The following is a 24,087-nucleotide window of genomic DNA, read 5'->3' on the forward strand; positions in this document are numbered from 1 at the left end:
TTATCTTGCGTTCCAACCTTATCGAATGCCTATGGAAATCAAGTGACTCCTAAAATACAAACACCTTTACCCTTCCCTCTTCCCCCGTCCAGCCTACACCAGACAACCGCCCCCCGGCCCAACTTTCCCTTTCCCTCGTTGGTGCAGTTATTCCCCTCTCCCAACCCTACTTGAACTGAATACTGTACTTCGTCTCAACTCCTCCGTGCAACACTACGGGAGATCGCCTAGTAGTATAAAAATGTATTTGACTTTCTGTGCATAGAAATAAAAGAACTCTTTAAATTTACCCATTTCATCGTCTTATTTTAGTGTTCTTCTTGAGGTTGTGAACCTTTTTAGACCTCCCTCCAGGTCCAGCCTGTCTTGAAGATCAAGTTTACTCGTTCCCTGACAGCTTGCCATGCATTTTGTTATCTTTTTGGTTCCCACTGCAGAATGGCTGTCAACTGAAGCGGAATTTGCGAATTTTCTGCAGAGACGTAATGGTAGAAATGAATGTTCCTGATGTTATTGCGTTAATGTTTAACAGGTGCCTGTCAAATTCCTAACGCTTCCAAGAGTGTCGTGAGCATTTGTACCAACGGTATTTTTTTATTACTGTTTCCGTTGACTTAAAGACATTTAATGTTATTTATACTTTAGCCATTTCAGAAGTGAGAAATGTGAATTTTGACGGTACGTTGTATCTGACCGGATTTCTCAACTTAACTCTAACATAAACGTGCTTCACAAAAATTACCCTACGGAGAATTGAGGTGAGATACCATTTTCATTTTCTTTTTGCTGTTTAATTTTTTACGAAAAATGGCGAGGTTTGGCACCTTCCTGCCCAAAAGCAGCTACGGTACTACCGAACCTTCGATTAGTACGATCGAAATATGTTTTTAAGGTAAGGACAATGATTGCTTTGTTGAAGTGACCTTAGTCAAACCTCACGTACGGGAATAAATGCTCAGCATCAAGGAACCCGTTCTGTTTCATTGCTGTGTCACTTCTCTTTCTAACACCACAACATGTCAGTGTTAAGACACCGTGTTGATACTGGCATTGCCGACGCCGCTTCACATTTCTTTAGCTAAGTGACTAAACAGCTATTCGGGCTGCATTAGTATTCCTGTCCTATCAATGTGTTGTGTCGCGATCCACGTCAGCCTGCCAGATTCCTGCGTCTCGCATTTCCAGCAAGGTTAGAGCCGCAAAAAGGCCATTCGGAAGACTTAAGATTAGAGCAAACGGTCACGGTCACTTGCTACCCACCGGCATCCTGCGATTTTTAATCTTGAGGTGAAAATAAAAGCTGCTGTGGGCTCCCCCATCCCGTGAGAATTCAAGGCGAGATCGTTCCGGTGTAGGATTTCTGGAGCCGTCAAATTCTTAATGGAAACCCCCATATCTTCGAGATGTGAATTTCTTCCCGATGAAATCGCCACCCTAAACAGCACGGAGCATGCTAACATTGGGATATTTCAGCTGTTCTTAGATAGTGGTGACTTTGAAGCATGTTGAAAGACGAAAGCCAGCGCCCGCTTTGCAGGCTCAAGGTTATGTAGGGGAGGGGTAAAGAGATCGATTTTCTTGTATTTTGAGCTGTTATTTCTTATCGGGAGCACGCGATCCATCGCAACACGCCTCACCCGTAGCGAGGAGCAGCTCACCGTGGATGTGTATGCATGTGTTCTGCACTGAATGGGCGCAAAACGCGCCGCAAATCGCCTGGCTCCATTCTCCACCTCGGCAAGGCGCAGTACAGAGAGGCGGAGCGGAGAGGCAGCTCCCAAAGCGCCGCCAAGCCCTTCCGGGCACTCGAGGAGTGTAAGATGGTAGGTGCAAAGTACTAAAAAAAAGGAACACATTGATTTTTTAAAATCCACCCTGGCACCCCCCCCCCAAAAAAAAACTGCTTCCAATTCCGATCACGTGCAAATGCACAACCGTATTTGTTAATGTGGAGCCTTGGCCTGAGTGATGACTGAATTTCAGTGTTATTCTGTCGCGTCTATTTATGGCACGGCTTATCTATTCTGTTGCATGTGAGTTCGTTGCATATTGAAGTGCTTTATTGAATACTAAGTGGAGTTCCCGTGTCTCTGCGTTTTTATTAAGTATCCGTGTAAACAAAAGTGTGAGATCCGGGTAAAGGATAGCACACCAATTCTAGAAAGTGCGAGCATGTTATCCTTTTTCAACAAGGTGCCGATTTACTGATCTTACACCAGAATCTAGTCAGACTTATTTGCAGTGGTTGCACTGATTTGCGGTTCAGATGGAAGCTGGACAGGTATAACTAATGGAGTTACATTTTACAGCATCTGCGCCGTGATTGAGAATGTTAATGATGTACTGATAAATCGCTTTATTTGTTATATATTGCGAGTATATATACATATAGTGTGTGTTTATATCATAGTCGAGAAGTATGGCTGCCCCGCTATTGACCTTCAATTTTCTTTCCTCCCCTACTTAAATGGCAGCAAGTGTTGCTCTTTTATTTCCTAACCCCCCCAGCCCACCGCCCCTTTTGCTTTCTTTTAAACGACCGATAGCTCTTCATGATGACTACTAGAGCTTATTCTTTCAGCTGGTGCAAGACTTCAACACACAGGTGGCCCTTTACCGCGAACTGGTCATTTCCATTGGCGATGCCTCGGTGGACTGTCCCTCCCTGCGAGCTGAAATGCAGAAGACACGGACCAAGGGTTGTGAGATGGCACAAAGCGCACATCAAAAACTCTCCGCAATCTCTGGGTGAGTGAACTCTTCAAACTTCATTCATCGACACGGGCCTTTGAAATGGATTTCAACTTCCATTCGCATCATACCAAACTCTGAACAAACTTGTCGATCAGGAGTGAGGGTATTTAAAAAAAAGATGAGTACGTAATGCCCGTTAATCCATGTGTGGATCGAGAGCTAAAACTGTTTTTAATGTCTGTTTATTATAGAACGATATTTTACTATGATTTACCTAATAGTTTTAAATATATATATATCAGGTTATTGCAGTTTAAGCCAGAGATTGTTGCGATTAGTCGCCATTCTTTTAGTTGGATCAATGATTCCTGGTCAGTTTCTCCCGAAGAGGCGGCGACTCCTTCAAGGCTGATCACACGTCTGCGACAAGCATAATAATAATTCTCAAAAGGCAATTCTGTATTCGGAGATCCACGAAATGTGGAATTTACACGAGGTGCTTAGTAGGTTGAGAAAATGAAATGGCGGCAAAGTCACATTTATTATCTTCCGGTAGTTTCTTTTACCAATCTTGTGTTAGTAAACCGTGCTGGCATTCCAGAGCCAGCCTCATCCCCGGTTTACCAATATTAAATTGCAATGCTGTTCACTTCCGTTTATATTTGAGAAGTTTTACTTTAAAAATCCTTTCCTTTTACAACAGGCGAATTTATGACCGCGATTAGTTGAGCCCTGCCCTTAGAGGAGTCGATTCCATTCCCAATCTGTACTGATAATGTCAAGTACCAGTAGAGGTGCTGCTATTGGTCTCATACCTATGGGCGAGGGAGGGGGGAACTGCCAGGGTTCCCACTCCTGATGGTTAATTAGAGTGGCTGCTCTTAAAAGGGCTCAGGTATGGACATTGAGTTTGACTGGAGCCAGCACAGCTATGGTATCGCTTTCTGTCCATCCCGCAGTCAAATGTCCTGTCAATGTTCGCGAACTAGGCTCTCACTTGATAAATGTATATAACATAGCAAGGAGTCGATAGCTTCAGGAGAAGAGGGAACATTGGCAGAATAAAAATGGAGGAGAAAATCAAGAAGCAAATTTTAAAAGTGGTCTGCTTATTCTTTTATGAAAGTCATTTTAATGTATATACAAACCTGACCATTGCCGTAGAGGCTTTATCATTAAGCTCCAATGGAGGGCGGTGGGGTGGTTGGTCTTTGTCAATAGTGCAGAACGGGCAATAATGAATCATCCGCCTGTTTTACAACCCGCCCAATGTTCTTTTCTGTTGACTTTCAACGGAAGAGGAAATCGTAAGATGGGCTGCCAATTTGCTATCGCTCATTTGCACTACTGCTATAGACCATCATCTCAATTTTTTCTAACTTACAATTGAATTAAGTGGAACACTTCTATACCAAGAGATTACTTTGTCAGAAAATAAAAATATCTTTATTGCTTTTCAATCTCTTAGCATGGTATTGTATAATTAGAAATCAACAGCTTGTTTTACTTCAAATATAGTGCAATAATCTCAGACATATGCCATCCAGCATGATCAAAGAGGTAGCCTTCGAAAGTGGGGAGAAACTTAGCTAGGCAAAGGAAGTTTAGGAGAGAATTCTAGAGTGGAGGGCTGTAAAGGCTGTAGGTTGTGACAACAAAGGCAATGCTTTGGATAGGGGATGTAAGTTGGACAAAATTAGAAGAATGGAAAGTCTGAAATTGAATCTGGGCAGGAACATGTTGAGGTGAGGCCAAAGAGGGATATGCAAACAACAGTGAGGATTTTGAAATCAAGTATTGGGTGATAGGTGAGTTCACATTTAAGAGCTCTTGGTTCTCTAATTAAAATTAGACAATGAGTTTCTGTCATCTGAAAAGTCTGATCTTTTTGGAGTACATTTCAGAAGAGAATGCACCCCAGTTATATTGCATGTTTGGCATTGGTGTGGAACAGACTTTTGTCCTGCACCAGCGTTAATCAGCAGTTTTAGATTCACAGCGTAGGTACTCAGAAGAATGGAATGACACTGCATCATCAGTGTTGCTCAGCAGCTGAAATGTAATTTCAGCCATTGCAGAATAGATTTAAAAAAACATTAAAATAACTTACATTTATATTACATCATTCACATAACAAAATGGTTTGAATTAGCTGATCTTAGCTGGGCAACAGTAACAATATAGGTACGTAGATGTTGAAGGAGAAGATAATCAGGGTACAATGTGATTTCCCTTCCCTTCCCCCATTGAATAGTCAACCAACACTCACTGTTTAAGAAAGCAGAAAGAGTAATAATTTGACATAGTAGAAGTCTGCCAGTTAGGGAGCCTTCAGATGAAATGTTAAACCGGTTCCATTTGCCTAACGGCTGTTTGTGGATTGTTACTGGTGCAGAATGACTGTTGCATTTGTCTGTAGAACAACTTTGGAAAAAAATTCACTGTGTAAACCATCTGGAGACATTTCAATGGGACAGCTGCTTTATAAATGATCAAGCTTACTTTAACCATACCCTTGCATGCATTTACACCTCCTGATGAGAAATGAAGAACAAGGTAGAAAATAGGAAAAGTGAAAGCAATTCACAAGCAGTTGGAGGCTGGATACCAGCACTCCATTTAAGTATGGATGTTTGATGCCAATGTTTTCTGTAATTTTTTTTCATGGATGGTACCTTTAACAGACTGCGTGGCCCATTCAACTTTTCAGGCATGCGTGGTTTCTTGCATTGAGAAACTGGTGAGTGGCCTGCGTGGGACCTCAACTGCTGCACGATAGTGGGATTGTTGTTTGACACTCTGCTGTTTCCAATTTAATGGTGGTGTGAGTGGGTAACATAGCTATAATGTGCACCTCTCAGAAACATTGAAATATTGCATTTCTTGGGTGCAGTATCATAGAGGCATAAAATTGGTACAAAAAAAGTAATCAAAACATTTCACAAAAGTTCATCATTTTTTCTATTTCAACAGAAACAGAGTACAGGCCAGTTTCACAACTATATTATTGTAATTGAAAATATAAAATATTTTCTCTCAGTTTATACTTAAAATTGATTGTCAGTGTTAAAATGGACTTAATTATCCTGATGTGCCAGATGTGTTTCTTTCTCAATAGTTCTTCTATAGTAAAACAAATATGTTGTAGTATTTCTTACCAAAACTCCAAGCAAGGTATAGCATTATTAAACAACAAATGTGCTAGAAACAGAAGTTATAGTTTAACAATTGTTAAATGATCTTAATTCAAAAACCATAACATCAAGTCTGTAAGTAACATACTAATTTTATGGTTGCTTTCTTGGTATAAAGAAATTTAATTTTCAGTAGTGTGTAACTCAAAGACCTATATATAGCTGGCATAAAACCCACATGATGGTGCAATTCACTTTTTAAAACTAAGTTTTGCAGCAAATTGTTTGATAAGTTGACACAATTGGTTGAAATGGCCTCCTTCGGTGCTGTAAATATCTATGATCTTTTTTCAGACTAGTATACAAATTCAAATACACAAGAAGTTTCAGGATCAAGTAGTTTTCATCACTTAAGAAAACAAAAATGGAATAAATAGAAGTTAGAATATAAACAACTATGGATTCCTTCAGAGTTATCTATGTTATTTTGTGCATTTTAACTTATTTTTTGGTGCAGTGAAGGTAATATTTAGTGATCATATATTTTAATTTTGTCCATTCTGATTTTTTACACTGTTCAAAATCATTACTTGATGTTAATTTAGCCACAACCACGAGAATGTTAACATATTTATATAGTTTGAAAAAAAGCATGAGTAATGTATAGTTTATTAATTATTAATATGCATGATTAAATATTATAATATGCAATTTCTACTAGCTGCAGGTTAAAATCCTAATATTGCACTTACAAAGGTGAGGAGCACAGTATACAGGAATTGAACTTTTCCAACTCTCTGTACCCATTGTTAGCATCAAACATGCAAAGGTCAGGCATTGCAAGAAGAAGCTGCAGGTATAAACCCAATCTTCACTACCTCAACAATGTATCTTAACCCCACTTCACAGGAATACCTGCTACTGTATCGGTGTGAACTGCTCATTCCTGCATTAAGTATCCTGTGGCTTCTTTGAATGAAAAACAGTTTGTGGTGAATTGTTTGAAGTTTTGTGCTGTGAGCCTGCACACATTAGGAACTCATTTCTTACAGCCAGCAAAGAGTGAAGACATTCCAGTCAGCTGGTCTGAATTTTTGCATAGGTCCCAGAGCTGAAAGGATGTATGCTTAACAGTTGTATGTTTAACCCACTATGCAAGCTAGTCCCATGCACGGACTAATTTTCGTTTCTAGGGATTTGTCTTTAAAGGCTGAAATATATCTGAAAAAAGTCATAACTGCTTTAATTAATATTTTTGGAGAAATGTTAACAATTTTTATTCCCTTCATATATGAAATTAAGAAATTAATATTCTCTAAATTATAGATTAACAGAGATAAAACAGATGTTTTAATTGAGAGTTACGACATTCAGGAGATAGTTCAGTGCCTGGTAGGGCAACATTAATATCTTACAATTAGTTACAGTTAACTCTGCAGTGGCAAAATAGTGTATTTATCATGGGTTCGTCTTATCAGGATTTGGACGATTCTTTTATCTGGCTCAGCTATGACGCATGACAGCCAAACCATTTCTACAGTTGAATAGCCTGTTGATATTGTCTAGGCTTATACATGAAGAATGATCATTTGGTCAAAGTAACAGAAAGTTGGGCTGCATTTTTACTTTAAACAGTGTGTGGGTTTGCGAGCGGATGTGCAGTTAAAAGGGCTGCCATTGACAGCATGTCAGGAAGCCGGCCTCAACCCGCCGGCTTCCGGCTTTAACTCGGGTGTGTTAGTCAGCGCTTCAGTGACCCACTCGGGAGAGGCGGGTGACCTAATTAAAGTAGTTTAGAGCTGGTTAAGAGGCCATTAATAGCAGTTTTATCTGATGTTGCCACGTTTACTGTATGTCCACGGGATACCCGGGCTTGCTGAACCTTGCCATTGAAAGGAAGGTGAGAGCAGAGTGGCCATTGTGGAAGTTGAACATATGACAGGAAAAAAAATCATATTAAATGCTCACACCTCACACATGCTTCCTTGCCAAAGGGAAAGGCTCTTGCTGACACCATTTGTGCTGAGAGTTTGCTTTTAGGAGTTTGCAGGTGATTTCTACAACTTTAGATTCACTCTCACTACATTGCAAGTCACTCTCACTACATTGGAGGATCGTGCCTCTGATCACTTTAGCTGGCATATATCAGATCAGCATGGGTGCCGCTTATGCAATTTCATCTTCGACCTCGATCCCAGCACCAACAGCACCAGTAGCAACAGCAGCAGCCTTCTACTCACTGACCTGCCGCTGCACAGGAGGCAGAGGACGAGCACAAGGGTATTCAACATTTAGAAAGGATAGACAGAATGGAAAAGGAGGTGGGGTAGCGTTGCTGGTTAAAGAGGAAATTAATACAATAGTAAGGAAGGACATTAGCTTCGATGATGTGGAATCGGTATGGGTGGAGCTATGGCATACCAAAGGGCAGAAAACGCTAGTGGAAGTTGTGTACAGACCACCAAACAGTGGTAGTGAGGTTGGGGATAGCATCAAACAAGAAATTAGGGATGTGTGCAATAAAGGTACAGCAGTTATCATGGGCGGCTTTAATCTACATATTGATTGGGCTAACCAAACTGGTCGCAATACGGTGGAGGAGGATTTCCTGGAGTGTATTAGGGATGGTTTTCTAGACCAATATGTCGAGGAACCAACTAGAGGGCTGGCCATCCTAGACTGGGTGATGTGTAATGAGAAAGGACTAATTAGCAATCTTGTTGTGTGAGGCCCTTGGGGAAGAGTCACCATAATATGGTAGAATTCTTTATTAAGATGGAGAGTGACACAGTTAATTCAGAGACTTGGGTCCTGAACTTAAGGAAAGGTAACTTCGATGATATGAGACATGAATTGGCCAGAATAGACTGGCAAATGATATTCAAGGGTTAATGGTCGATAGGCAATGGCAAACATTTAAAGATCACATGGATGAACTTTAACAATTGGACATCCCTGTCAGGAATAAAAATAAAACGAGGAAGGTGGCTCAACCGTGGCTTACAAGGGAAATTAAGGATAGTGTTAAATCCAAGGAAGAGGCATATAAATTGGCCAGAAAAAGCAGCAAACCTGACAACTGGGGGAATATTGTAATACAGCAGAGGAGGACAAAGGGCTTAATTAGGAGGGGGGAAATAGAGTATGAGAGGAAGCTTGCTGGGAACATAAAAACTGACTGCAAAAGCTTCTATAGATATGTGAAGAGAAAAAGATTAGTGAAAACAAACGAAGGTCCGATTCAGGTGAATTTATAATGGGGAACAAAGAAATGGCGGACAAGTTAAACAAATACTTTGGTTCTGTCTTCAGGAAGGAAGACACAAATAACCTTCCGGAAATACTAGGTGACAGAGGGTCTAGTGAGAAGGAGGAACTGAAGAAAATCCTTATCAGGCAGGAAATTGTGTTAGGGAAATTGATGGAATTGAAGGTCGATAAATCCCCAGGGCCTGATAGTCTGCATCCCAGAGTATTAAGGAAGTAGCCCTAGAAATAGTGGACTGTTGGAAAACGATCACCAATGCATCCAATGACTCTGGATCAGTTCCTATGGACTGGAGGGTAGCTAATGTAACACCACTTTTTAAGAAAGAAGGGAGAGAGAAAAAGGGTAATTATAGACCGGTTAGCCTGACATCAGTAGTGGGGAAAATGCTGGAATCAATTATTAAAGATGAAATAGCAGCACATTTGGAAAGCAGTGACGGGATCGGTCCAAGTCAGCATGGATTTATGAAAGGGAAATCCTGCTTGACAAATCTTCTAGAATTTTTTGAGGATGTAACTGGTAGAGTGGATAAGGGAGAACCAGTGGATGTGGTGTATTTGGACTTTCAAAAGGCTTTTTACCAGGTCCCAAACAAGAGATTGGTGTGCAAAATTAAAGCACATGGTATTGGGGGTAATGTACTGACGTGGATAGAGAACTGGTTGACAGATAGGAAGCAGAGAGTCGGGATAAATGGGTCCTTTTCAGAATGGCAGGCAGTGACTAGTGGGGTACCGCAGGGCTCAGTGCTGGGACCCCAGCTATTTACAATATACATTAATGATTTGGATGAGGGAATTGAGTGTAATATATCCAAGTTTGCAGATGACACTAAGCTAGGTGGCAGTGTGAGCTGTGAGGAGGACGTGAAAAGGCTGCAGGTTGATTGGACAGGTTAGGTGAGTGGGCAAACTCGTGGCAGATGTAGTACAATGTGGATAAATATGAGATTATCCACTTTGGTGGTAAAAATACGAAGGCAGAATATTACCTGAATGGCAGCAGATTAGGAAAAGTGGAGGTGCAACGAGACCTGGGTGTCATGGTACATCAGTCATTGAAAGTTGGCATACAGGTTCAGCAGGCGGTAAGAAGGCAAATGGTATGTTGGCCTTCATAGCTAGGGGATTTGAGTAGGAGCAGGGAGGTCTTACTGCAGTTGTACAGGGCCTTGGTGAGGCCTCACCTAGAATATTGTGTTCAGTTTTGGTCTCCTAATCTGAGGAAGGATGTTCTTGCTATTGAGGGAGTGCAGCGAAGGTTCACCAGACTGATTTCCGGGATGGCAGGACTGACATATGAGGAGAGACTGGATCGACTGGGCCTGTATTCACTGGAGTTTGGAAGGATGAGGGGGGATCTCATAGAAACATCTAAAATTCTGACGGGACTGGACAGGTTAGATGCAGGAAGAATGTTCCCGATGTTGGGGAAGTCCAGAACTAGGGGACATAGTCTAAGGATAAGGGGTAAGCCATTTAGGACTGAGATGAGGAGTAACTTCTTCACTCAGAGGGTTGTTAACCGGTGGAATTCCCTACCGCAGAGAGTTGTTGATGCCAGTTCATTGGGTATATTCAAGAGGGCGTTAAATATGGCCCTTACGGCTAAAGGGATCAGGGGATATGGAGAGAAAGCAGGAAAGGGATATTGAGATGAATGATCAGCCATGATCTTATTGAATGGTGGTGCAGGCTCGAAGGGCCGAATGGCCTACTCCTGCACCTATTTTCTATGTTTCTATGTTTCTATGCACCTCGCAGGAGGCAATACCCCCAAAACAGGGTATATAGGCAGAGGATAAGCTTCCTGGACATGACTGAACACCAGTGTCTCAGGAGGTTCAGGCTATCATGTCAGGTTGCGGCAGACGTTTGTGGCCAGCTGGAAGAAGACCTGCTGACAAGTGGACCTGGTGGCTAAGCATTACCAGTGGCTGTCAAACTTCTCAACTTCTTCGCCTTCGGCCCCTTCCAGAGATCTTCAGTAGAGATTTGCAGAATCTTGCAGTCAGCCACCCACAAATGCATCACCCAGGTGACCGATGCCATGTTTGACAAGCCAGGCACTTATCTACACTTTGCCACTGATGGAGCCAGTCAGACTGAATATGCATTTGGCTTTGCGGCGCTGGCAGGCTTCCCACTGGTGCAGGGCATCATTGACTGCACACATGTGCCTATCAAGCCACCCTCAGATAACACAGGAGTGTTTGTAAACCGTAAGGCCTTCCACTCCCTCGATGTGCAGCTCATCTGCAGCCACAAAATGATCATCATGCATATGTGTGCCAGATTCCGAGGGAATTGTCATGATTCATTCATCCTGCAGCAATCCACCCTCCCTCAGCTCTTCACATCTCTGACCAGACTTACTGGTTGGTTGCTTAGAGACAAGGGCTGTCCACTGAAGACATGGCTGATGACACCCTTGAGGAGGCCAAGCAACGAGGCCGAAGAGCACTACAATCAAAGCCAGATGACGATGAGATGTATAATAGAGCAAACAACCAAGACACTGAAGATGAGCTTCAGATGCCTGAACAGATATGGAGGAGCCCTTCAATACACACCAGCCAGGGCCTCCGGAATGATCATGGTATGCTGCGCTCTGCACAACACAGCGCAGCAGCGAGGATTGGAGCTGCAGGAGGAGCAAGGTGCAGAGCCTCTTCGGAAGAGGAGGAGGAGGAAGAGCAGGAGGAACACGAGGAGGAGGAACCTGATTTGGACATTGCAACAGCAGCGGCGCACATTGCTACCCAAGAGGCCCAGGATGGCCTCATAATGGCACAATTTAGTTAGGTTGCACCAGTGCACCCATATGGCACCCAGATACTGAACCAACTCCCCCATCCCGTTCCCATCGCCACCACAAAGCAGCCCTAAAATGACCAAACCATTCCTATCACACACACCCATTGCTCGAGATTAAGTAATGACTTACCATTCACTCCAACTAACCAGGCCACTTGCCAAACAGTAGGCATAGGTAGACCCCAAAACAGTGGGCTCAATATTCCCCAAAGCTTTTTTTTGGCATACTTGAGTTATGCCCGATTTTTGGGGGGCCCAAGTACACCAAAAAAAATGTTCTAAGTTTCCTTGTTGGATTTCTTCATTTTGGCGTGGCCTAACCTGTCCTTTAGTTTTGGGGGTGGAGTCTTGATCTGCGCCAAAAAGATCGGGCTGCCATGGTAACCAGGGACGCAATGCGAACTGAGGCTGGAAAGTGAAGCATACAGCCAGCTCCCAACACATTAAAAGAATTGAAAAACACATATCAGCAACTTGCCTCCAACCCCGCCCGAAGGGCTTGCCGGTCCGGTCCCATTCTCAGTCCCCAGTCTCCCAGTCCGGTCCAATTCTCGGTCCCCAGGTCCGGTCCAATCAAGGCTCTATCTCTCTCTCTATCCGGTCCGTTCCAATCAAGACTCTCTCTTGTGTGTGTGTGTGAACCGGTGACCAAGAATGGGACCAGACCAGGAGAATGGGGACTTAGAATGGGACTGGACAGCCTTCGGGCTGGGTTGGAGGTAAGTTGCTGCTATGTGTTTTTCAATTCTTTTACTGTGTGTCTGGGCACCGTCTGCGCCGATTTCCCTACTTGCGCCAATTTATTTAACTCTCCAAGGGTTTTCTGGAGAGGCCACATACGCTGGCCTAAGCAGAACTGGAGTAGCTCTCAACTGGCCAAATTTCCATAAATGACCAGAATTGGCGCAGGTGGCTGGTTGCACCTCCTTTGGCTGAAAAAGAAACTGACCTAAAAAAATCGTAACTAACTGAGTTACACTTGTGCAAATTGATTGGGAAAACTCTGGTTTTTCAACTTAGGCCAAAAAGAGCAGCCTGCTCCAGAAAAAATGGCGCAAATCACTGAGGAAAATTGAACCCACTAGTGGGAGGGAGATAGAGGAGCAAATACGTAGGCAAATTGCTGTGAAGTCCAAAAACCATAGGGTAGTAATAGTAGGGGATTTTAACTATCCAAATATTGATTGGGACAAATATACTGTGAAGGATATAGAGGGTGCAGAATTCTTGAAATGCATTCAAGAGAACTTTTTTAGTCAGTAAGTAGCAAGCCCAACACGAGAGGGGACGGTTTTGAATTTAGTTTTGGGGAATGAAGCTGGGCAGGTTGAAGGGGTATTCGTGGGAGAGCACTTGGGTGCCAATGACCATAATTCAGTCAGCTTCAAGTTGGTTATGGTTAAGGACCAGGATAGGCCTGGAATTAAAGTCCTGAATGGGGAAAAGCTAATTTTGCTAAGTTGAGGAGTGATTTGGCCACAGTGGACTGGAAACAGCTACTTGTGGGTAAATCAATGTCAGAACAGTGGGAGGTATTCAAGGAGGAGGTCCAGAAGGCTCAGATCAAACATGTGCCCTTAAAAAAAAAAAAAAAAAAGGGTGGGAATAATAATTCTAGAACCCCCTGGATGTCTCGGGACTTACAGGGGAAGATAAAGAAAAAAAGGGCCGCTTATGTCATATACCAACGGCTAAATACTATAGAATCTTTAGAGGAATATAGAAAGTGAAGAGGCAAAGTTAAAAAGGATATTAGGAATGCTAAGAGAGAGCATGAAAAATTCTTGGCTAGTAAAATTAAGGAAAACCCTAAGATGTTCTATAAATATATTAAGAGTAAATATATTAACTAAAGAAAGGGCAGGGCCTATTAGAGACCATGAGGGTAATCTTTGTGTGAAGGCAAAAGATGTTGGTAAAGTTCTTAATGAATACTTTACATCTGTTTTAATAAGGGAAAGGGGTAATGCAGATACTGCTATCAAGGAGGAGTGTGATATTCTGGATGAAATAAACATAGCGCGAGAGGAACTATTAAGGGGTTTAGCAGTTTTGAAAGTAGCTAAGTCCCCAGGCCCAGATGAAATGCATCCCAGGCAGTTGAGCGAAGTAAAAGAGGAAATAGCAGAGGCCTTGACCAGCATTTTCTAGTCCTCTTTGGATTTGGGTGTGGTGCCAGAGGATTGGAGGACTGCAAGTGTAATACCCTTGTTTAAGAAGGGAGAAAAGGATATGCCTGTCAGCCTAACCTCAGTGGTGGGAAAATTATTGGAAAAAATCCTGAAGGACAGGATAAATCTACATTTGGAAAGGCAAGGATTAATCAAGGACCGTCAGCATGGATATGTTAAGGGAAGGTCATGTCTGACTAACTTGATTGAATTTTTTAGGGACCGTCACCATGGATTTGTGAAGGGAAGATCATGTTTGACTAACCTGATCGAATTTTTTGCGGAGGTAACCAAGAGGGTCGATGAAGATAGTGTGTATGATGTAGTGTATATGGATTTTAGCCAAGCTTTTGATAAGGTCCCACATGGTAGACTGGTCATGAAGGTTAAAGCCCATGGGATCCAGGGCAAAGTGGCAAGTTGGATCCAAAATTGGCTTAGAGGTAGGAACAAAGAAAGGATAATGTTTGATGGATGTTTTTGTTACTGGAAGGATGTTTCCAGTGGGGTTCTGCAGGGCTCGGTACAGGGTCCCTTGCTTTTTGTGGCATATATCAATGATTTAGATTTGAATATAGGGAGTATGATTAAGAAGTTTGCAAACAACACTAAAATTCACTGTGTGGTTGATAATGTAGAAGAAAGTCATGGGATGCAGGAAGATATCAATCTACTGGTCAGGTGGGCAGAGCAGTGGCAAATGCATTGTCTATGTTCTATGTTTTAAGATGGGAAAGTGGTGCAAATATATAATTTTATATGGCTCAAAAATTCAACAGAAACTTAATCATCTAATATTTTATAACACACTCATGTGTATCTACAATTGTGTCATCTTTCTCTTTCTACAACTCCTACAACAGGAGTAGAGGCAGGCTGCTCACTTTCCTGCTCTGACTGTTTGGACGCTTTTGGCGGGCAGGTTTTGGAGCCCGTGAGGGCCCCGCCAAAGACTGCTCCTCCTGCACCTGTGCAGCGGTAGACTTGGCCATCAGGATATGAGGCAGCTTGTGGGGCTCTGACTGAGGAGGGAAGCAATGCAGGAGAAGTGGGAGCGCTTTGAGCAGAGTTCCCACTCCCATGTGCCCCGTCACCATCATCCCTCTCATGGCTCACCTGCACTTCCCTGCTAACAAGGAAGTGAAATGTACTTTGCTGCACATCAGTGGGACGATGAACATTTCTAGGTTTCTATACATCCTAGATATGGCTGCAGTCAGAGTCTGCAAGCTGTTGGTCAGAGCAAACATGCACTCGTTTGAATGCTGCATTTGATGCTCCATGCGGGTGGCCATACTTTCCATGGACAAACATAGCCTGCATCATCATGCCAGTCATGTTGGAGATGGACTGCTCCATTCTCCCTGCAAGCTAACACATCGCGGCTGGAAAAGCTGCCAGAGCCTCCCACATATTCTGTTGCTCCTCAAAAATCATCTGCTTTGTCTGTGGTCCCCGAGGTTCAGAACCTTCATCCAATTGAGCATTGCTTGGAGCGTCCTGTACACTCTAATTTGGACTCTCCATTGCTGCCCCTGTCTCCACCATCTGCTCCTGCTCACATGTAGGGCTGGATTTTGCTGGGGTTCGGAGGCAGGTCCGCTGTCAAAGTCTAAAAGATTGAAAGTGGGGCGGTATCCTGCTCTGAACCCACCTTCGTGTAAGTTTCCCACGTGCCGAGTCTGCCTGCGCTTTACAGACCTGGCACTAAGCAACGGGCAAGCCAATTGAAATAGTTAAGGGGGTGTTTATAGTTAGCTGAACAGCATTTTACCACTAACTAATCACTCTTCCAACTTTTTCACGAGGTCCCTGTCGCTCGGGGATCACGTCAGGTAAGTAGGTCAGGTTTTTAACAACTCTCCATTGCTTTGAATAGGTGACAGCTTTTATACCACTTTTGCAGCTATCATTTCAAGCTGTTCACTTTCTAATCTTAGAAGCTGGAGTCTTCAGAATTTAGAATACACTTTTCAGCTTTAGGAAGGTTGGAAGTGTTTGGATTGAACTCTCTCTCCAGCGACACCCCATTGGAGCAACCTATCTCATCATTGACAATCGCTTCTGTCATCTCAACTTCAGCTGCTATCTATTCCAGCAACATCCTTGAAAAAAATTTCACCTTGGTTCTCAGAATCCCACCACGATCAGCCCCGACTCCAACATCACCAGGTGCACCAGCATCACCAACAACAATACCAACCTTCTCCGCAATCACCTGATGTTGCACAGGACAGAGGGCATCAGTACATGACCACATTGCTGCCCGGGATTCCAGGGATGGCTTCACCATGGCCAGATTTACTTCACTTGATGCTGTACACCCTGGCTACCAGATGATGTGCCAGGTTGGCACCACCCCAATCCAATACCATAAAACATCCCTACAATGACCAAGCCATTCCTTTCACACTCATCACCATTGCGGGGGGTACCCTTATGTCTCACCATTCAATGGGCTCAAGTTTCGGACCCCCGCTAGAATGGTGCACATTGGAGAGGTCCGCCTAATTTGTGGAACAGAAATTGCGCCGAATACCTACCTCGCGATTCTTGGATATATGTCGGCCCATTTCCAGCTCCACGCGGCGCAGCAGGAGCTGCTGGGGGCGGAGCTACAGCCCTGCGCCAAAAAGAGTGCCGGCAGCTGTGCGCGTGCGCAGTAGTTCCGGCCCTCCCAGCGCGTCCTGTCTCCGGGTGACGACCCTGTCCCTGGCCGAAGGGACGTCGCCCCTATCCCGGGCCGAGTGGCCTGACTGCCCTTACCTCTTCTGCGGCGGGCCCGCCTGGCACCTCCTGTCCTGGGGCGGGCCCCGCTTGAAGTCCTCGTCGGCGGCTGGGCCCACCCGCCCGGCATCTCGCTGGGGGCGGGCCCCGCCCGAAGTCCTCATCGGTGACGGGGCCTGCCCGACCGGCATCTCCTCGGGGGCGGACCCCACCCAAGCAGCTCTTCAGGGGCTGTTGGAGGGCTCCCGGTGCTGCAGTAGGTGAGTAGAAACTTTAATTTTTTTATTTATTGATTGATTTATTATTTTAATTAAATAAAAGGTTTTTGATTTATTGATTGATTTATTGATCATTTATTATTGATGATGGCTCTTTATTGGTAAAAGTGACGTGTTTAATGCATTGTAAACTCCCCTCTAACTTCCCTTCCCCCCCTATCTCTCACTCCCTGTGCCTAATTCCTAAAATGTAGGCAAGATTTTTCTGAGCGTACAAAAATCGACACTTATTCCATTCTAAGTTAGTTTGGAGTAAGTTTTCGCTGCCTAAACTTGCAAAACAGGAGTAAGTGGCTGGTAATGCCCCCTTTTGATAAAAAAAAAACTGTTCTAAAGCGAAACTATTCTAACTCACTAGAATTGAAGCAAACTAAATGCCGAGAATTGCAATTTCTAAGATACTCCATACTAAACTAGTTGCTCCAAAAAAATAGGAACAACTCGAGCCAAAATTTGAGAAGGAGCATACAAATCTGTCCAAGAAGGTAAAGTGTTGAAAATAAATATTTCAATGTTTGACAACACTTTAACATAAATTTACATGAACATTGGATAGTTGGTATGATTGGACAAGGATGAGGGTGAGTGTGAAAGGTGCCTAGTGAGATGGGGAAGTGATAATGTAGATACAGGGAGGGATGGACGGAGGTACAAGGTAAGTTGGTGTGAGTAAGGATGTGCAGGAGTAGGGTAGGGAAGGCAGAGTGATGGGGATGTGATGTGTGGCACAGCAGGATGAGGTTGAGTGAGGCTTTGCAGTAATATTTTGTGATTCACTGAGATCACTGAAAGGTTTGCGCCACTGCAGCCAGGTCCTCCTGACGACATCCCTGCTTGTATCCTCCTATGCAATGTGCAACCAGGCTGCGTTGGTGTTCTGGAGAGGTCTCTTCCGCCCATTGGAAGGGAAGAAAACCTCCCTGCGTGCTGTGACTCCCTCCATAAGTATATGGAGGGAGTCATGAGAGTGCCTGGGTATAGCCATGCACCTTTGTGCAGTGCTTGTCAATGTTTGCAGCACCTCAATGCTGCAGAACTGTCAAAATGAATGTGAACATTATCGCTTTAAGGAAACCGGCTGATGACGCATCATCAAATTATGTCATCAGACTCGCTTCCTTTTAATTGGCCCAGAACCTCGCAAGGCTGGCTTAACAAGATCAATCAGGGTAAAGTCATGGGGGAAGCCGATATGGAGCTAGGAGCGGTGTTTGAATCCGACCTCGATGTCGCCCGCCTCTCTCCTGCCTCGGTAGGGGAAATCACAGCTATGATGTGTGAGACACCAGGTACCAACACTACTTTCTGATTTAGTGGGCCCACTGACGCTTGTGTATCTACGCTGGTTCCTGCGACACGCACCCTCAGAGTTAGCAACCTCCTCTGAGGAGCCTTCTTCCTCCTATGGCTGTTGGACACTTGATAGGCCTGTGGGAGTGTAATAACATGAATTCAATATTATGATAAGAATATTTTAAGTTACCATGATGCACATGATCATATTTCACTGGCTGCTGACATCAAGTTAACATGAGTGACTGTTGTATACGATGTGGCTGTGTGATGTTTAATTCTGTCACCAGGTGGCTGCGAGTTCCCCTCTCTCCATCTCTGATCGGCAGCAACTCCGCAACTCTGCTTATCTTCAGCGCCTCCTCCTCTGCTGCAGTCAGCGGGGTCATCACTGGAGGGCCACCTCCGGTTCGCTGCCTCTCCTGGATTTCTGTGCTCTTTCCTCCTGCAATGAAGGGAAACAAGAGACCTCATGAGGTCATTAAAGCATTTCCGATATTGGATCCATGTCCTTCCAACAATACTCCTGCTGCTCACTTCTTCAGCCCATGTATTTTTCATCTGAGCAGCTGACCTCTTTCTCCCATCAGCAGGGAAGAGGATGTCCCTGTGGGACTTGACTCCTTGGATTAATATCTCCAAGAAGGCATCATTAAATCTGGGGGCTGTTTTCTGCCTTTGAGCCGGCATAATTAAGGATTGAATTTTATTAAATTATTAGAGCGCAACCAATTCACATCTCTCACAACCTGGCTTCCACCTCCAGCAGCCTTCATGTGACATCTGTCCATTGTTCCTTTAAATAGCTCAGCTGAAGCAGAGTCATATGTGACATCATTGGACCCGCTCCAGTTAATTGATCGGGAAACCCAGAAGTCTGATTCAATTGCAGTGGCTTTGTTAAAATGCACCTCTCCAACCTCCGGGTTCCTTACACGATCCATGGCTTGCCCACTGCCATCCACACACAAAGGTAAAAATTCAGCCATTTGACACTAATTGTACCCAAGCACCGTAAAAGAACAAAGAAAATAAAGGCTAACATTGGAAAAATAGAACAAGAAGAGCATTATGATTCCAATCTTATGTTCACCAATTCTCTCTTACATACACACACATGTCGATACACACGCATGCACACACATACAGACAGACATGCACACATTCCCATATACAGGCACACACATATGGACAATTAATTTTGAATTCTTTCTGTATACAAAGGAAATAGAAATGTGTTTACTGGTAGTGGAAGCTTATCATACTGCTGACTGGTGCATTCTATTTTGTAGCTAAAATAATTATTTAATTTATTTTAATTAATATTTTGGTATATTCTGTAGCTAATGAAAATCAATTGAAGCTATTTTATCATGTGCCTTTATAATTCTGATGTCTGACCTACAGAAATATAATTGGGACCACGTAATAGACCTGTTAGTAAAATGAAAGCCCATGGGATTAAAGGAACAGGATAAAAAATTGGCTAAGGGACAGAAAGCAGAGAGTAGTGGCGAATGGTTAGTTTTCAGACTGGAAGGAGGTATACAGTGGTGTCCCCCAAGGGTCAGATTTGGGAACACTGTTCTTTTTTATATAAATGATCTGGACTTGGGTAGCCAGGGCATAATTTGAAAGTTTGCAGATGACACAAAACTCGGAAATGTAGAAAACAGTGAACAGGATAGTAACAGACTTCTGGAGGACATAGACAGGACATAGACTGATTGGTGAAATGGGCAGACACATGAAATTTAATGCAGAGAAGTGTGAAATGATCCATTTTGGTAGGAAGATTGAGGAGAATTAATATAAACTAAATGGTATAATTTTAAAAAGGGTGCAGGAACAGAGAGACCTGGGGGTGTATGTATATAAGTCTTTGAAGCTGGCAGGACAAGTTGAGAATGCTGTTAAAAAGGCACATGAGTTCCTTGGCTTTATTAATAGAGGCAGAGTACAAATATATTGAAAAAAACAATGGTCCATATGTGTGCTTGTGTACATATGTGTATGTGCATGTGTGTGTATACGTGTGTGTGTGTGTGTGTGTGTGTAAGAGAATTGGTGAACACAAGATAGAAATCATAATGCTCTTGTTCTGTTTTTCCAATTGTAACCTTTTTCTTCTTGAGGCCAATTCTGGGCACCACATTTTATGAACGATGTCAAGGCTTTAGAGAGGGCGGAGAGGAGATTTATTAGAATGGTACCAGGGATGAAATATTTAATTTATGTGGAGAAACTAGAGAAACTGTGATTGTTCTCCTTAGAACAGAGAAGGTTAAGGGGATTTGATAAAGGTGTTCAAAATCTCAAAGGGTTTTTAAATAAGGAGAAACTGTTTCCAGTGGCAGCAGGGTCTGTAATGAGAGGACACAGATTTAAGGTATTTGGCAACAGAACCAGAGACAACATGAAGAAATTGTTATTTATGCAGTGAATTGTTGTGTTCTGGAATGCACTGCCTGAAAGAGTGGTGGAAGCTGTTTTAATAATAACTTTCACAAGGAAATTGGATAAATATTTGAAGTAGAAATAGTTGCAGGACTATGGGGAAAGAGCAAGGTTGTAGGACTAATTGGATACCTCTTTCAAAGAGCCGGCACAGCATGATGGGCCAAATGGCCTCATTCTATACTGTATCATTCTATGACTCTGTCAATTTCTGTTTTTATTGCATGGAATTCTAGAATTTTTTATTCATCATCTTGCGATCAAATTCTGCAGTTCCATCTGTTTTTCCATAAGAACTGTAAATCAGTGGACTTAAATATAATTTTATTTCCACGGATATCATTCTATTTTTATAAATCGAGAACACACAATCTGGAGATTATGTAAATTGTTGTACAACGTTTATTCATTGGTCAGAATGACCTGATGATTATAAAGCTTTTCCTTATATATCATAATAACACTGTATTGTTTTGCACAAGAAAAGACCACTGATTCATCGACTGTGATTCTGGAACTAATAGTCTTGCGTCCCTTTCCAGACAGGAATTCATTGAGTTTTTTTTTAAATCTTGGCATCACTCCTGCTGGCAATCTATTCCACAATTACATCACCCTCTTATTTTTTTTACACTGTTTCTTATTCCCTGATTCATTACATGACTTCCCTTTTTATCCACGTATGTTTTACTCTCCTGTTTGAGCTTCAAATTGTTTCTGTGATAACTCACATGTTAATACAATCTTGAGAAAGAATCCTGTACTCTGAGTATTGTGCATTTAAATGTTGTACATAATTAGACATTTTAATAATTATGTTGAAAAAAATTACATAAATGATAGAATGTGTGAATATTTTTGAAGAAATATCACACCATTTCTAATCTACATGTATAAATGAGATGTTAATTTTCAGAATAATGTTGCTATTCTATGTCAAAAGGTGTATTACGGATAAGGTGTTACAAAACACTATGATAAGCCTCTCTCCATGTTGCTGTATCCAAGGTGCATTATTAATGTAAGAGCTCCATCTATCGGGAGGATCTCAGCTTTGGTAACACAAATGAAAAACGTGCTGCTGAAAATTCTAAAGCAACAACAAACTAGTCTTAATAACAATATGAACACATGCAAACTCCAATTAAGAGCAAGTTCATATAATTTGTTTCATGTTGCAAAGTTTCCATATAATTTTTCTTCATTCTGAATGGGCAGACTAATGGGAAGGAAACTGCAACCGTCTGAACTGCTGAATAATGGCATCTGCTGTAGGTTTTTCCAAATACATTTACTGTTCCATGCCTTTGTTACCTCTAGACTTGACTAGTTCAATACACTCCTGGCCGACCTCTGACGTTCTACCCTCTGTAAACCCGAGGTCATCCAAAACTCTGCTGTTCATGTCCTAATTCACATCAAGTTAACCCATCGCTCCTGTGCTCACTGACCTATATTGGCTCTTGGTTAAGCAATGCCTCGATTTTGAAATTCTCTTTGTTTTCAAATCCCTCCATGGCCTTGCCCCTCTCTGCATCTGTAATCTCCTCCAGCCCCACTAACCCCCCAAGATATCCCTGATTATAATCGCTCCACTCATGATGGCCGTGCCGTCAGCTGCGAAGGCCCTAAGCTCTGGAAATCCTTCCCTAAACCTCTCCACCTCTCTACATCTCTTTCCTCCTTTAAAACATTCCTTAAATTCTACCTCTTTCTCAAAGCTTTTGGTCATCTGCCCCAATATCTCCTTATGTGGCTCGGTGTCAAATTTGAACACTCCTGTGAGATGCCTTGGGACGTTTTAATGCGTTAAAAGTACTATAAAATACAAGTTGCTGTTTAAATGAAATTTGTATATTGTATCATTTATGGGACTGTGAAAAGGTAAATTCTTAATTAAACATTTCTTGAAATAAGCAAGGTTTTTTCCTTGCTTAGAAAATTGAACCTCCTCCTAACAGGAAGTGACTGGTTTGTGTCAGTAAGAGAAGAAGCTGTAATTATACTGGAGGGCTTTTCTGCATGGCCCCATACCCCCAGCAGAGCTTTGCAATTAGTGGGCTCATTGCTCGTCTGATTTTAAGAGGTGAGAATTAATGGCCTTAACCAAGCACATCCTGTTTTCAGGCACATATTTGAAGACGACAGGAGAAATTTTAATATGGCAAAGGAATTTCAACATAAATAAGTGCGAGGTATTACATTTTGGTGAGAAAAATAAGGAGGTCTGATATAATTTGGAAAATACGAAACTAAATGGGATAGAGGAGCAAAGGGATCTCGGAGTCCAAATACACAAATCACTAAAAGTAGCGACGCAGGTTAATGAGGCCTTAAAAAGCAAACCAAACACTGGGGTTTATTTCTAAAAGGATGGAATTGAAAAGTGAGACATGCTAAACTTGTATTAAACCTTGGTTAGACCACACTTGAAGTACAGGGAAATAAAAACAGAAAATTGTGGAAATTCTTAGCAGGTCAGGCAGCATCTGTGGAGAGAGAAACAGAGTTAACGTTTCAGGTGGATGTTCCTTCATCTGAACTGGAAAAAATTAAAGATGTAACACGTTTTTAAGCAAGGTCTAGGGGGAGTAGAGGGAGAAGATGGTGCGGGTGTAAAGGTTGGAAGAACATGGTCCGTCTTACCATCTTGATCACGTTCTCACACTGAACCCCCCCCCCCCCGCACCGCTTTAGACCTGGATCACGTTCTTCCACCATCCCAATTGTGCTCTCTCTGCTCTTTACATGCCCAACCCCAACGAGTTCATGACCTCCTCTCCCCTCCCCTCCCTCTCTCTCCCATCTGATCCCCTCTCCCGTCCAATCGTCTCTCTCTGCCTCCCATCTCTCTCTCTCTGCCTCACTATCTCTCTCTCTGCCTTTCCTCTCTGTGCCTCCCCTCTCTCTCTCTCTGCCTCCCCATCTCTCTCTCTGCCTTTCCTCTCTGTGCCTCCCCTCTCTCTCTCTTACTGCCTCCCCTCTCTCTCTCTCTCTCTCTGCCTCCCCCCCCTCTCTCTCTCTCTCTCTCTCTCTGCCGCCTCTCTCTCTCTCCCTCTCTCTCTCTCTCTCTCTGCCTCCCCTCTCTCTCTCTCTCTCTCTCTCTCTCTGCCTCCTCTCTCTCTTCCTCTCTCTCTCTGCCTCCCCTCCCTCTCTCTCTCTGCCTCCCCTCTCTCTCTCTGCTTCCCTTCTCTCTCTCTCTCTCTCTCTCTCTCTGCTTCCCTTCTCTCTCTCTCTCTCTCTCTC

The 24,087-nt window shown here is 43.0% G+C and overlaps 1 protein-coding gene across 2 annotated transcripts in view; it reads left to right on the forward strand.

The window, feature by feature from the left end:
- The first annotated feature begins 1,628 nt into the window (after positions 1–1,628).
- The window catches only part of rgs7bpa (regulator of G protein signaling 7 binding protein a), a 170,030-nt gene continuing 147,571 nt past the window's right edge, over positions 1,629–24,087 (forward strand). For both annotated transcript variants that reach the window (XM_070862566.1, XM_070862565.1), the window contains exons 1-2: positions 1,629–1,823; positions 2,582–2,748. In XM_070862566.1, coding sequence (XP_070718667.1) covers positions 1,674–1,823; positions 2,582–2,748 — 317 coding nt within the window. In that variant the 5' untranslated portion in view covers positions 1,629–1,673. The remainder of the gene's footprint in view (positions 1,824–2,581; positions 2,749–24,087) is intronic.

Source organism: Pristiophorus japonicus, chromosome 2 (genome assembly GCF_044704955.1).
Source record: "Pristiophorus japonicus isolate sPriJap1 chromosome 2, sPriJap1.hap1, whole genome shotgun sequence".
NCBI classification, from domain to species: Eukaryota; Metazoa; Chordata; class Chondrichthyes; family Pristiophoridae; genus Pristiophorus; species Pristiophorus japonicus.